Genomic DNA, 15,676 nt, shown 5'->3' on the forward strand with positions numbered 1-15,676 from the left:
GGGTTCATTCTCCAGATTTGATGGCAGTGCACAGTACCCTTGTCTCACCTGTCCAAGCTCCTCTGGAAAATGATTTCCTGCATTGGCATCATCCCGTGGGCCCATCTCCATGCTCGGACTCTTCAATGGTTCCTGCTCCCATTTCAACGGGTAGGAACCAGCCACACTTCCATTAGGGTTCAGGTTCCACCTCAGATCCTTCACTCCTTCAGGTGGTGGCAATCTCCGGCAGTCTGGAGAGGACATCCATTCAAGGAACCAGACAGAATCCTGCTCACCCAGATGCCAGTCGTCAGGGCTGGGGAACCATCTAGCTGGTGAATTAGCCCAGGGGAGTTGGTCTCAGGTAGACAGGGCATGTCTGATAAATTGGCTAGAGCTCAAGGCCATTTTCCTAGCCCTGAAGCATTTCCGGAGCAGGGTAGCAGGTTCCTACATGTTGGTAATGACAGAGAATGTGGCCGCAAAGGCACATGTCAACAGACGGGGAGGGGGGGGACCAGGTCCAGGGTTAGGGTTAGCCTCAGGAGGCCAAAAAATGGAAATACCGGAAGTGTTGAAACAGGTCCGTTTTCAGCCTCCCTAGGCTGCAGAACCTCCAGGAGGGCAAAAATGGGCTCAAACGGGCCAAAAAATCAGCTGGGAGGCACACACATGAGCAATGCAGGTAAGTTTGGCTGTGGCTCACGTGCCTGCACAAATGGCTCTGCGTGCCACCGTGGCATGCGTGCCATAGGTTCGCCATCATGGTCTTAGGCAGTATTTCCCCTTCCAGGGTCATTCCCACATGCCATTACCGGTTGCATCACTGAATATTAAAAGTGACAAGGTATTATACAAATTGTAATGGAAACTACCTGGAAAGCAAAACTCCCCCTGTGCTTATGTTTTTATTAGTCTGAAAAGGTGCCATCAGACTGCTTCAGAATTTCCTGCTTTTCCTTCTTGTGGCCAGGGCAGCTACTCTCTGGGGTAATAAACAACTTCTGTTTATCTTCTTTGTGTCCTATAGCCTAAAGAGGAGGTTTCTTAAGAACAGGATAGATTACAAACCCAGAGAGTGAAGCAATTGTTTCAGCTTTGGGCAGCAGTAGCTCAAGTTCCTGATATTGTTCAACTTTCAGGAAGGAGAGTTTTATTCTTGCAGTTAAGCACTCTTGTCGAAGCCACAGTGGTTCAGAAAAATCAAAAACAAATGTGGGCCATAAATGTTCATCCCTTGAACAAAACTACATAGGGCATATTCTTTGAAGGCTGTTATTTTCAGGGGAAGAGCCTGAGCAGTTTTTTTTGTTGGTTGACAGCTTTGTGCAGTACTAATATTTATCCAATGTTTACCCTGATTTAGGTAAGTACTGTTTTTGCAAAACAATGTGTCTTCCTATATGTGTGCTATATTTCCAGATTAGAGATCCAGTAATAGAACAGGAACCCATGTCCGGGCTAGATCTCCATCGGGGGTCAAATATTTCGGATTTTGCAGGTATGGCTGTCTAAGCATATATATTTTACATCACTGTCCCTGACTATCATTTCTACTAATGTGTACTAATTGTCTATAATTTTCATTAGATATGAATTATATAGTTTGGTATATTGTATATTGATTTATTTAATAATGTGAGAAATTGCTTGTTTGTGTGTGATTTAAAAAAAAACTTTGAAAGTCCTTATGAAGCTAAATTTACTCAAATCTAGTTTCTATTTCTTATTTTTTTCCCCCTAATAATGTGCCTTTTTTGTAGAAATGCCACTCTGGATAAAAGTTTAATACAGATGTTGCTTTTAGTTTCCCAGAAATACAGGTAATCCTCAACTTACAACAGTTCGTTTAGTGACCACTCAAACTTACAACAACACTGAAAAATGTGACATGACCATTTTCAAAGTTACAACCTTTTCAACATCCCTATGATCATATCAAAATTCAGATGCTTGGCAATTGGTTTATATTTATGACCGTAGTTTTGTCCCATGGTTATGTGATCACCTGTTGTGACGATCACCTTTTGTGACCTTCTCAAAGCAAAGTCATTGGGGAAGCCAGATTTACTTAACAACTGGATTACTAACTTAACAACTGCAATGGTTCACTTAACTGTGGCAAGAAAGGTCACACAATGGGGCAAAACTCACTTAACCAATATCTCACTTAACAACAAATTTTGGGGGCTCAATTGTGGTCATAAGTCAAGGGCTACCTGTATACAGGATGGATAAAAATGAGTAATTTGGTTGATTATCCCTACTTTGCTTATAAAACATGACCATAAATACCATACAGTTTTCTGCAGTAAGAGTTTCATAATGAGCATAATTATTTCACACATCTTGCCTATCATCTAAACAGTCACCATTTACATGAGTCTAGTCTTTGCCAGAAACAGCAGTGTAGATTTGGTCAGAACATTCTCAGGAGCAATGCTTCATTAGTAGTTCATTGAAAGTTCATTGTACTGATCAGAATGGATAGGTTTTAAGAGAGAGTAATTAAGGTATTTACAAGTCCAAATCTAACTTTACCACAGCATGATATTATAGTTGCTACCATTTGGTTTACTCCCATTTATAATTGGAAAAAATCAAATAGTTTGCGTAAATGTTGCATTTCCTTCCCTTCTTGTGTAGTCTTGGGGTATCCCCAAATTGCTGAAAGCTGCTTTGTTGAATCAATTTTTTTAATATATTTGAAATAGCCGTGAAAATAAGAAGACTCATTTTGTGGAAGCCAAATTACTATATGTTACAATAACTTTGTCTATTATTTAGAGAAGTATTATGGATAATAGAGTTGTGCAAAGAAGGATGGGGTGATATGATAGCAGTGTTCCAATATCTCAAGGGCTGCCACAAAGAAGGGAGGGTCAATTTATACTTTAAAGTACTGGAAGGCAGAAGAAGAAGCAATGAATGAAAATTAATCAAGGAAAGAACCAACCTAGAACTAAGGAGAAATTTCCTGACAGAATAATTAATTAATGGAACAACTTGCCTCCAGAAGTTGGGGTGATCCAACACTGGAGGTTTTTAAGAGGAGATTAGACAACCATTTGTCTGAAATGGTATAGGGTTTCCTGCTTGAGCACGGAGTTGGACTGGAAGACCTTCAAGGTCCCTTCCAACTTTGTTATTCTGATATATATTTTGGAATATATGGGGCAGTTGTATAGCATCCCACTTGCAAGTCTTAAAAGCAACTGCATCTTTTCTTGGACTCACATAGCTGCTGTGCTATCCCAAGAAAAGAAGTTTGATTTTAAGAAATTGCATTTAAGACATACATATTTTATTATTTATTTACATTGGTTTTAAAATACTTGCAAGAAAGAAAAGAAACAAAGTACTGCAAATACATACATCCTCAAAGGAAAAAAACTACATATGAATAATACTTTAAAATGTGGAAAAAATACAATACAGAACAAAAAGCAAACTATAATTTGAGAAGTAGCAGTTATAATTATATATCTAATGTAAATAATATTTAACTATATATATATTAATTTATAATTCACTTATATAACCTAAACAATTTTAACGTACTGTATTTTGAACAAATTTGTTTCTCATTTTATTATATTGTCAATAAAATGTCTATGTCATAAATGTCAGGCTTACTAATCCATTGAGTAAATGGGGCTATTCATTTATTTTTTTCAAAGTTGCAATATGAGTCTTTTAACTATACAGTAGTAAGGGTAGGTAGAATCATTTATATTTTTCAGTTGTCAAATTCCATGTAGTACATAGGTTGTTCAAGAGAATGTGATTCTCTGAAAATTTAGCTTTTGTTCCAGTCATATTTATATAGTCTACTATGGTACTTTCTCCCCAAATTTACTAAGTATAGGACAACGTAAAAACATGTGTTTTAAAGAAGCTTTACTCTTATTGCACTCTAACAAAACGCTGTTTTGAGAGTCCTTATTATATATATAATATATATATAACATATTGGAATCCAATACATTCTAAATATTATTTTTGCTATATAACAGATGTTACAGAAAAGTGCTATGTGTATCCATATTCCAATGTTTTTTGTTGTTGTTGCCTTCAAATTTGAAGCACTGAACCTTAATAAATAGTATGTTATTTTTCTGTTATTTTTCTAAATCACTTGAAATGTAATATATACTGAATTCAAAATAACTGTCAGATGTGCCATTTTTGGCTTGGCACTCTGCTGTCATCCTGCTATCAAAGTCTAGGAGGGAGGAGGGGGGCATGGCAGGGGGGAAATGTCAGAGTATATTCATTCACTGGCAGAGACATGGTTAACAAAGTCAGCAAGTGAGTAAGCATGGCAACAGACCAGCCAATGGGAACTTACAGACTGGGTGTGGTTTTGCTCTGTGCACTTTTGCTGAGAATTAAAACTGAAACAGATATCTGCTCTGAGCTGCTGCTGCTTGTGTTTTTGCTTATGTTATGTTGAAAGAATCTACAAATTGTAAACTTTACTCATGTTATTATGTTTGTAAAGAAGTTAATGATCCTGTTGAGTCAGTCATCTGTGTTTTCTGGACTTGAATTTATGCTGCAAACTCTAACAGAAAATGGGCAATCAACATGCATGTCTATGTGATGGGAAATTGGAAGGGGGGGAATGTGAGCTTGATGAAGAGCAAGAGAGCTTGGAACCAATTTGTGCCAGCACCCAGGAACATGCACCCTGAGAAAGAATGTGAACATCTCAATGATCTCAAAACACCTAGGTGGGCTCTTATTAGCTGACAACAGACTGGTCATGGGGGGAGGGCTGTGATGTGGGGAAACTTTCTGTATCTTTTGAGCATTGGAAATTTATTTCTACCCTGACTCTTCTTTTAGTAAAAAAACAAAAACAAATGGAATTGAGGATCTTTCTTTCCTAAGAGTTTGGACTGGGGCAAGTCTGACATTAACTAACTATAGATTCATCTGACTTTTATGTTTGATTCATTCAGATTAATTGCCTTCATGGCAGCTTTTGATTAATTAATACAAATTTCCTTACGTTTATCTCGGATTTATTTATTTATTTACTGTTTTTCCCCCGTTTCTGCTTTTTGAAGTTAATAATTTATATTGACAAATATTTCAAATCTATTTTTGAAATCTATTTCTGTGGCTCTTTTCACAGCATATTAGAGTATTAAAAAGTCCTTAGAGTTAGTCCATAGTTAATAACTGCAGCAAATTCAGTCTGTTTTTTTTTTAATTCTATAGACAAACTTTTTTTCCCAATTATCAGAGACAGCCTGAACTTGATCACTGCAAGTATTTTATGTATGTATGTATGTATGTATGTATGTATATATAATTAATTAATCCTGGAGCTTTATGCATTTTTCTCTTGCCTGCAGGGTCCTTCATGGGCTAGGCTAGGAAGAAAAGTCGATAGCCATCATGGGGCAAAGTGAATCGGAGCCACAGAAGGAGGAAGAGGTATAGCCACCATGCTTTTCACTAATGGATAACTGCTCATCTACTTTCTCCTCTTCCTCTTCCTTTTGCTCAGTAGACTTTCTCAAGTGGAAAACCCAATATGTGCCTTTCATCATTCCCTGCTTAGTAAATAGTGCATGCTTAGCTGTTGTGGCTCTGGGCTTGGATTCAGCTCCTGTGATTGATATGAGTTCAAGTGAAGAGGTCATGGCAGAACAATATGAGCCGGCCTGGCTTACTGATTGGACTGATAACCAGGATGAGGAGATGGACGTGACAAAGGATGACAGACCTGATGTATTAGAATTGTCAGGACCTTTGACCTCCTCTGGTTCCTTATCTGATCAACAGCCGGGAATGGCTGACAGGGAAGTTTTGAGAGAGTCTTCTAGTGGAGATGAGAACTTGGAAAATTTGTGTTACCTGATTCTGAAGGGTCACATTGCTTTGCAGTAGCTGATTAATTTGTTGTTGTTGTTGCTCTACCAAACGCTGCAGTTGATTTGAATCCATCTTGCTTTAAAGATGGTTTGTTTGGGCCAGGAACAATAATGTTATGACTCCCCTTCAAAATTCAAATGAACAAAACAGAAAGCAGCCGTTTCACAATTAAATCAAACGGAAAGAAGTCTTACAAGATAACGGCTGGCAGAAACCACAGCATAAATCTTTACTCTGTCCGGCAAACCAGTCCTGGCAATAAATCTCCAGCCTCAGAGCTCTTTGCTGTAACGTCTTCACTCAAATAGTTATTTTGTTCCTGGCAAAATGTACCAGCCCAGCTGTGTCCTTTTATACTCATTAAGGCAATGTGCTAGTTTACTGACTTGCTCTTCTCATTCACTCCAGCTGATTTTGCCTTTTCAACCGTCTTCTATTTTTTACATTTAACCACAAATTTTCCAAGTCCATGACCTCTTCACTTGAACTCATATCAATCACAGGAGCTGAATCCAAGCCCAGAGCCACAACACTTAGCTGTCCATCATGCATCTTTTTTGTGCCATGTAGAGACCACTTTGCTTTTAAGCATGAGTTGCATGTTTGTGTTTCCAAAAATCCGCTTGTTGGCTTACTTCTTTGTATTGCAATTAACAATTAATGCAATATGGTTCTTGTCAATGAAATGTTTAGTGCATGTATGGAACATAGTATCTAGTACATCCTGCTCATCTCCATCCTTGTGCCCTTCAAATAATTACAATAATTAGCAAACCACATGTCCAAGGACTATGCAGTTTGGAATGATGGTGTCTGTAGTCCAGTACATCCAAAAAGCCTAGGATGGAGAAAGTCACCTTGATATTAACTATACCATAAAGCATGCTAATTTGTTTTGCTTCTTCCTTTGCCATTCTTTGTTTCTGAAAGCTGTGGCCCTGCTCCCTCAAGGCCTGCTCCATTCTCTCCACTGCAGGATGCAGTGGTTATGACGGTTGTACTTTCCAACTTCAAGCTCTTTGTGGAGGATCAGCTCCACACCAGCATGGTGAGGGGGTGGGAGGAAAAGCTTTTAGTGAGCCAAGCTCAGTTCAGCATGTAATGGTTGCTGCCATCTATGGAATAAAATAACTTCCTTTTGCAGACAGTAATGGTGAATACAAGAATAACATGCAACCCTGGAAAAAGCTAAGGGCAATGCCATAGTGTATTGGTTATTGTTTCTGTGCAGCATTTAATTATTCCAGAAAGTACTTCACGTAATAAGCATTGTAGTGAAGTAACATAGAAATCAAAAAGCAATGAGTGACAGGATTGAGGATGGCATTATTTTCTGCCAGTGCCAAGATTGAGGGAAACAAGCACACCATAGCAGCTGGATAGACATGGCCTATATAATAAGATCATTCCCTTGTGTTGGGTTTTAAAGCCAACACAGTGAGATGATGGGGGATGAGCTTCCACTTGACGTAGGTTACTCTTTTGTTTCTCCAGGACATGTGGATTTTGAAAGCAATGATCTCAAAGGCAAGAAGTTCTCATTTACAAAAAAGGGGTGGGTGGGGGGAGTGCATTCAGGAAATTACAGATAAATCAGCTTGACATCAATGCCTGGAAGATCCTGGAAAAATAGTCAAGCAGCACATTTGTGAGCACCTATAAACAAACAAGACAATTAATAGAAGCTGGCATGGCTGCGTCAAAAATAGATCATGCCAGACAAAAACCTTATTGCCTTCTTTGACAAAGTGACTAAATTGGTGGTTAAGGGAAATGCTGTGGACATAGTTTAGTTAGACTTCAATAAGGCATTTGACAAAATTGACCTCAGCCTACTTCTTGGTAAGATAGAACAATGTGGGATAGACAATACCACCACCAGATGGATTTGCTACTGGCTGACCAACCACACTTAAAGAGTAGTCCTCAGCCAAACTATATCTACATGGAGGGAAGCATGCAAGATTCTGTCTTCATAAATAGTCTAGATAACGGGATAGAAGGGAGACTCATCAAATTTGCAGATGATACCAAGCTAGGGAGGAATAGCTAACACTTCAGATGATAAATTCATGATTCACCTTGACAGACTTGAACACTGGGACCGATCCAGCAAAATGCAGTTCCGTGGTGAGGTCCCATGGATAGGCAACAAAAAACAAATGCACAGATATACAGTAAAATAAATACTAGAAAAGGAGAATAGCCTATCCCAGGGGAACAAGAACACTCTGCTCAAGCAGGAGACAAGTGGGGGTCCAGTCTCTTAAAAGCTTCCAGTGATGGAGCACCCACAATTTCATTCCACTGGTTAATTGTTCTCATTAGGAAATTTCCGCTTAGTTCTAGATCAGGGGTGTCAAACTCAAGGCCTGGGAGCCGAATCCGGCCCATGGGGTGCTTAGATCTGGTCTGTAGGGCTGTCCTGGAAACAGCAAAGGACCGTCCCGTGGTGCCTCTGCCAGTGAAAATGGAGCTCCGTTTTCACTGACAGAGGGTTACAGGAGCTCTGTTTTCACTGGTAGAGGCTTGCAGGAAGCCATCGCAGCTGGAAGCAGCTTGGGAGCCCGTTTTCGCTGGCAGAGCACTGGGGCCACTTCAGGTGCCCCAGCAGGATTGATATTGAGCTGGCCACGCCCACTACCCTCGTCCCACAAGGGCAAACACAGCCCTGATGCAGCCCTCAATGAAATTGAGTTTGACACCCCTGTTCCAGATTATTAAATTCCATCCATTGTTTCTTGTCTTACCTTCTGGTGCTTTGGAAAATAAGTTGACCCCCTCTTCTTTGTGGTAGCCCCTCAAATATTGGAACACTGCTATCACGTCACCCGTAATCCTTCTATTCATTTCACTAGAGATAACCAATTCCTGCAACTTCATATGTTTTAGCCTCCAGGCCCCTAATCATCTTTGCTGTCCTTCTTTGAACGCTTTCCAAAATTTTAACATCTTTTTTATAATGTGGTGACCAAAACTGGATTCAGTATTCTAGGTGTGGTCTTACTAAAACTTTATAAAGCAGTACGAATACTTCACATGAGCTTGATTCTCCCTCACTGTTAATGCAACTCAGGATTCAGTGGTGGGATTCACATTTTTTTACTACCGGTTCTATAGGTGTGGCTTGGTGAGTGTGGCAAGGGAAGGATACTGTAAATTCTCAATCGAGCTGCTTCGAGCATCCAGAGAGTGGAAGGTGCTCTAGTCTTCACCAATTGCAGGCTGAGCTATAATTGAGGAACGCTCCTCCCCACCACGTGGCTTCTCCATGCGTTCCCCAGTTTTTAGCTCAGCCTCGCAAGAGACAGGCAGCTATAGATCATTCTCCTTGGCCTTTTCAGGATTTCTGTTTCATTTTCAGGTTTGATCGTTTCGTTTTGGCTTCTTTCCTTGGTCCCTGCGCTTTTGGGTTTTAGTTGTGAGTAAAGAAGCGAAGTTTCGCCCCTCAGGGGAGAGATAGAGGGGTTTTAGAGCCTTTGCTCCCCCCACCCCCCCTTCCCTCTTTCCTGCCGTTTCAAGCCATTCCTGCTTTTAAGCAGCGGCTTGCGATCGCGCTCTCCTTAGCGCGCGTTGTGTCTTCCCCCCATGAATGCCTTTTCCTAGCCCTTGTTTGTTCAGCTCAATTCTTTTAGCTGACTGTCTTTTTTTCTTAAGGGCTATTTTGTCTCTGAGCCTTGCGTCCAGCCCGGTGGCCATTTTAGGCACGCCTCATGGCGGACGCCATTTTGCCCAAGGCATCGAATTGCTGCGGCCTGCTCAGAGGCGAAGACAGGCACCTACTTCCCAGGTTATTGGGAGGCAGCCTCAGAGGCCTTTACAGATTTCTTTCCTGGAGTATTTTTTCGTGTTTAAAGTTTGGCCTCAGCGTTCATTTGGTTAAATTGGTTTTTTAGAGATAGTTTTTTCCATCTTAATTTTTCTCTATTTAAAAAAAAAAAAGAGAGAGAGAGAGCATTTATATTTTATTAATAATTTAGTTTCCTTTTTTTGGTCATTTAGTGTAGTTTTTATTGTATACCCTTAGGGGTGTTTTTTTCCCTTTTACAAAATAATAATAATAATAAATAAATAAAAATAAAAATAAAATAAAATAAATAAATAAATAAATATGTATATCGGTATCTAAAAATTTTTCCAAAAGGGGGACATGGCTTAACTATAGGATACCCGGCTCCCATTGTGGACCGCATTCCTAGGCATGCCAACCGCCTTCATATTTATTATACCTTGTTTCTACCTTTTGTTTGTAATGGCAGAGGAAAATCCCAGAGGGCCTTCCTTAAAGGCTAAGTCTAAAACTCACCATCTGCGCAAAAGGGCCAAGGAACCTTCTGCAGCCTCTGAAAGGGACGCCCTAAGGCGCCACAGAGCTCTGGAAAAGGAGTTTGATAGGCGCTCCAGGGACTCTCATTCTGTAATTCCAGCTTCTATTCCCTCTACCTCTAACCAACCTCCCCCTTTGCCAGAACAACCTTCTCTTTCCAGGCACAACACACCTGTCCAGAGCCCCCGGGCCACTCGAACTCCAGAGGCAACCTTCACCCCAACCGCTGCTGGCCTTCGCCCAGAAGACCCTTCAACTAGCGTCATTCCTGACAGCGTTAAGGAATGGATGCAGCTTGCCATCCGCCAGGGGATCGTGGAAGGTATGCAACAGTTGTCCAAGACAGCCTCTCAAGCAATGGCTCCCGAGATTGATTCTGCCTCCGGAGAACCTCTACCTAGACCGGTGACTCTCCACAGACAGGTACCTTCCCAAGGGGACCTTCCCTTTCCAGAAGGGGAGGAAGAGGAGGACGAGGAAGAGGAAATGGCCTTTGCACCCTACGGGGCAGAGGAAGGGTCAGAGAGGGGGTCCCTCCATTATTCTGAGCCCTTCTCCAAAGTGGAGCAGTTGGAAGGGGACATGTCGGAGGATGAGGGCATCTCCCCTGACCAGCCCTCCCTTGTAGGCCTGTTCAAGGCTCATTTATTCAAGTCTTTGCTGTTCAAAGCAAAGAATATCTCAGGCCTAACTCCCCAGCCATCTTCTGATTCCTCTCCAGCAGCCTCTGGGGCCCCAGAGGATGCCATTTTCAGACAGACAGCAGTGGAGGCCGAAGTTGTGCCAGTCCCTCCAATCTTCTCCGATCTAGTGGCGAAACAGTTAGCCTCTTCCGGTCTCCCCTCCGCCCCCTCCGGGCAGGACAAGAGATTTTTTCATCTCGACGCAGACTTCTCCACCATGCTAAACACCCCCGAGGTGGATGACCCCATTATCAGACTGGCATCCTCGTCGAACCCCACAGACGCTCTGGAAGCCTTAAGGCCGGAGGACAAGAAGGCGGAGATGGCGCTGCGATGGGCGCACCAGTTTGATGCTTGAGCCATTTGGTCTGCCACCGCCTCATCCTTTTTTACTAGGTCGTCTATTAGGTGGCTTCGACAGCTGAAAAAGCATGTTCCTCCATCTAGTACTAGGGCCCATCAAGATATTGCAAAACTAACAGCAGCAGCTGAGTTTGCGGCCGATGCAAATTTTCACTCAGTGAAGTTCTCCTCTCGGGCCATATCCTCTCATGTTACGGCCCGACGGCTGCTTTGGCTTAGGCATTGGCAGGCCGACATTAAAAACAAGTCAAAACTGGCCTCAGCTCCCATCTCGGGAAATAAATTATTTGGTCCGGCCCTGGAACCACTGTTGATGGAGAGCTGGAACAAAAAGAAATTTCTTCCGCCTCTTTTTCGTAGGCAAGAGCCCAGATCCTCTCAGCCCTTTCGAAGGGGCTCCTTCCGTACCCCCTTTCAAACTCCCTTCTCTCCCCGTTATCAGATGCCTGGCCTATCGAGACCGGGGCGATTCGGGAGACAGGTCCAGAGGGGTGGGGGTAGTTACAGGAGACCCGGGGTTCGGCAGGTAAGACTCCCCGCCGTCCAAGATAGGTTTTCAGCCCCCTTGCCCATTGGCGGTCGCCTTAAATTCTTTGCGAGCCAGTGGGAAGCATCTACGTCTGATGCTTGGGTTAAAGACACGGTCCAATTTGGTTTTTCTCTTCAGTTCCAAGTCCTTCCACCCGAACACTTCATGGTTTCTCCCATTTCCAGGGATCATACGAAGCGCGCTCTCCTAGAGACCGCCATTAAACATCTATTGGATATTAAGGCCATACAGCCCGTGCCACCTTCTCAACAAGGAGAGGGATTCTATTCCCTCCTCTTTCTAATCCCTAAGCACTCTGGGGGTTGGAGACCCATTTTGGATTTAAAAAGGCTCAATCGTTATATTGTTCATCATAAATTCAAAATGCATACCCTTCAGTCCATCCTACAGGGCACCAGGGAAGGAGACTGGCTCACTTCCATTGACCACTCTGAGGCATATCTTCATATACCCATTCACCCTTCCTTTTCTAGATATCTGAGATTTTATTACAATGGCTATCATTATCAATATGTAGCCCTTCCCTTTGGGTTAGCCTCGGCTCCCAGGACCTTCACCAAGGTTTTGGCAACCTTAGCTGCTCACCTCAGACAACTCCCTGTCCGTATTTACTGCTATCTTGACGACATTCTCATTCTTTCTCCAACCCAAAGCCAAGCTGAAAGGGACACCAGAACCACTCTTTCAGTACTTCAGGATCATGGTTTCCTTGTAAATTGGGAAAAGAGACAGCTTACCCCTTCCACTCGAATAGTTCATTTAGGGACAGTGATCGATTCAGTTGAGAGAAAGGTTTTCCTCTCCCCGGAAAGGTTTGCTAGCATTCAAAAATCGATTAAGGCCATCAGGCGGGCAAAGAAAGCTTCATTGCTGGACCTATCTAAATTGCTTGGGGAAATGATCTCATGTATATCCATTGTTCCCTGGGCCCGATTTCATTCCGGGTCCCTTCAATGGTTCCTGCTACCTTATCAACGCTCAAGAAGGAGCAATTCAAGATTCGTAGTAACGATCCCTCCAAAGGTTCTCACCTCGCTACTCTGGTGGACCAGACCCACTACCAACAAAGGACATCCGTTCAAAGAACCCCAGAGGGTCACCCTCACAACAGACGCCAGCCTAACAGGTTGGGGGGCCCACCTTCGTTCGCTGTCAGCTCAAGGAACCTGGTCAGTAAACGAGCGCTCTTGCAGCATAAATTGGTTAGAGCTCCACGCAGTATATCTGGCATTACTCACCTTTCTTCCTCAAGTTCGAGGGCGTCACGTCTTGGTCTTGACGGACAACACTACGACCAAGGCCCACATCAACCGGCAGGGGGGCACTCACTCCATCAGGCTCATGAAAGAGGCCAAACAGATCTGTCAATGGGCAGAGGCCAATCTGCTATCCATAAAGGCAGAGCACATCTCGGGGGGCCTCCAATGTTCAGGCAGACTGGTTGAGCAGAACCGTCGCCGACCAGTCCGAATGGCGCCTGCATCCCTCCCTTTTCTGGGAAGCCTCAGGGAGGTTCGGGTTACCGCTAGTGGACCTGTTTGCATCCCCATCCAATGCCCAAACACCGAGGTTTTTCTCCCGGTACCCCACCCAGGGGGCCGAGAACCACGATGCCCTGCATTGTCCTTGGCCCACGGGGCTCCTTTACACTTTCCCCCACCACCACTGCTGCCCAAGGTGATCCAAAAGGTAATCCTCAAGAAAGCGGAACTTCTTCTGGTGGCCCCATATTGGCCCAGGAGACCCTGGTTTGCGGACCTTTGCAACCTGTCAGTGGCTCCTCCTTGGAGGATTCCACCGGACAAGATTTCGCTGTCCCAGGGACCTCTTCAGCATCCGAATCCACAATGGCTTCAGCTGACCGTTTGGAGGCTGAGCGGGACCGTTTAAGGAAGGAAGGCATGTCCGATCTGGTCATCAACACTATTCTGGCAGCCAGGCGGCCTTCAACCACTCGCATATACAATGCCACCTGGAACATATTTTGTAAGTGGTGCCACAAGTTACACTTTAATCTGATCTCTCCATCAATCGCACAAATTCTGGCCTTTTTACAAGAAGGATTGGACAAAGGTCTTTCCCCCAACACTTTAAGAAGGCAGGTGGCGGCCCTATCTACGGTTATCTCTGGCAACCTGTCTGGCCCGCTTTCCCACCATCCTCGCATTAGAGCTTTTCTTAGAGGTGCCACTAATTTGCACCCTCCAGTAGTTCACAGATACCCGACCTGGGACCTCAACAAGGTTCTCTCGGCGCTGACTAAGCCTCCCTTTGAACCTCTAAGAGAGACGTCACTCCAACTCCTCGCGCTCAAGGTGGTTTTTCTTGTGGCAATTACATCGGCTCGTCGGATATCTGAAATAGCAGCTCTATCCGTTAGAAAGGAGTTATGCGTTTTCCACACTGATCGGGTGGTCCTGCGGCCAGATCCCTCCTTCATGCCCAAGATAAACTCAGCCTTTCACAGATCACAGGAGCTTGTCCTTCCTAACTTTTGTCCAAGACCTTCTCAAGAGAGAGAAAGGCAGTGGCATACTCTCGATGTTAGACGGGCGCTCCGTATCTATATCAGTCGCACTCAGCCTATCAGGAGGTCGGAGGCTTTGTTTTTATCTTTTCAACCAAAGACGCTGGGCTGCAAAGTCTCCCCGTCTACTGTTGGCCGTTGGATTAGAGCTACAATATCCAAGGCCTATTTGTCACAGGCGCTTCCTGTTCCCAGTGGAGTAACCGCTCACTCTACAAGGAGTGCTACTACTTCTGCAGCCTGGGCTACTCAGGCTCCTATTCATGATATTTGCAGAGCGGCTACCTGGTCGTCTCCATCTCCATTTATTCGCCATTATAAAATCGATGTTTTTGCCTCAGCAGAAGCCTCCTTTGGCAGACGAGTTCTTCAAGTGGTGAGAGATCCAGAACATGCTCCGAGCCAGACGGAGTCCCCCCCGTAGGACAGGCCATACTTTGGTATGTCCCACTCTCTGGATGCTCGAAGCAGCTCGATTGAGAATGGGCGTTGGTATACCTGACACGCCATTTCTAGTCGAGCTGCATAGAGCATCCAGCCCCACCCTATTTGGTCCGTCTGGTGGGGAATCCTATTTCGGCCAACGATTCATATTTTTTTTTGTAGTTAAGTGTTGTTTATAGTTAAGATGAGGGGATAGTTGTTTGTCTTCTCGTCTTCGTAAAAACTGGGGAACGCATGGAGAAGCCACGTGGTGGGGAGGAGCGTTCCTCAATTATAGCTCAGCCTGCAATTGGTGAAGACTAGAGCACATCCCACTCTCTGGATGCTCTACGCAGCTCGACTAGAAATGGCGTGTCAGGTAAGAACCAACGCCCAATCTCCAGTCAGAGGTGGTATTTGCCGGTTCTCCAAACTACTCGAAATTTCCGCTACCTGTTCTCCAGAACTGGTCAGAACCTGCTGAATACCACCTCTGCTAGGATTGCATTGGCTTTTTTGGCTGCTGTCACACACTGTTGGCTCATATTTAAATGGTCATCCACTACAACTCCAAAATCCCTCTCACAGTTATTCCTGTTAAGCCAGGTTTCATCTAATCTTTACATGTACATTTGGTTTTTCTTGCTTAAGTATAAAACCTTATTTTTCTCTACATTGAATTTCACTTTATTAGATAAGTCCCAGTATTCAAGTTCTCCAAGATCTATCTGGAGCTTGAGCCTATCTTCTGAAGTGTTGGCTATTCCTGCCAGCTTAGTGTCATCTGCAAATTTGGTGAGTCCCCCTTCTATTCCCTCATCTAAGTCATTTATGAAGACAGGTCCTAAAACAGAACTCTGTGGCACCACACTGCTTACTTTCCTCCATATCACCATGAAATGCTTTGAGAAATTGGTCTGCTGGCACATCAT

General features: G+C 43.6%; 1 protein-coding gene across 6 annotated transcripts in view; it reads left to right on the forward strand.

Annotated features, from left to right (window-relative positions):
* PNPLA6 (patatin like domain 6, lysophospholipase) overlaps nt 1-15,676 on the forward strand; it is a 119,589-nt gene that overhangs the window by 15,367 nt on the left and 88,546 nt on the right. For 3 of the 6 annotated variants that reach the window (XM_087926010.1, XM_087926007.1, XM_087926011.1), the window contains exon 2: nt 5,349-5,430. In XM_087926010.1, the coding sequence (XP_087782136.1) occupies nt 5,392-5,430 (39 nt within the window). In that variant the 5' untranslated portion in view covers nt 5,349-5,391. Of the gene's footprint in view, nt 1-1,259; nt 1,349-1,404; nt 1,484-5,348; nt 5,431-15,676 lie in introns of those variants that run through there. The other 3 variants (XM_087926008.1, XM_087926009.1, XM_087926012.1) reach the window with 3 other exon arrangements.

The sequence above is a fragment of the Pseudonaja textilis genome, chromosome 2 (genome assembly GCF_049901715.1).
Source record: "Pseudonaja textilis isolate UNSWEBS1 chromosome 2, rPseTex1.2, whole genome shotgun sequence".
Classification (NCBI taxonomy): domain Eukaryota; kingdom Metazoa; phylum Chordata; class Lepidosauria; order Squamata; family Elapidae; genus Pseudonaja; species Pseudonaja textilis.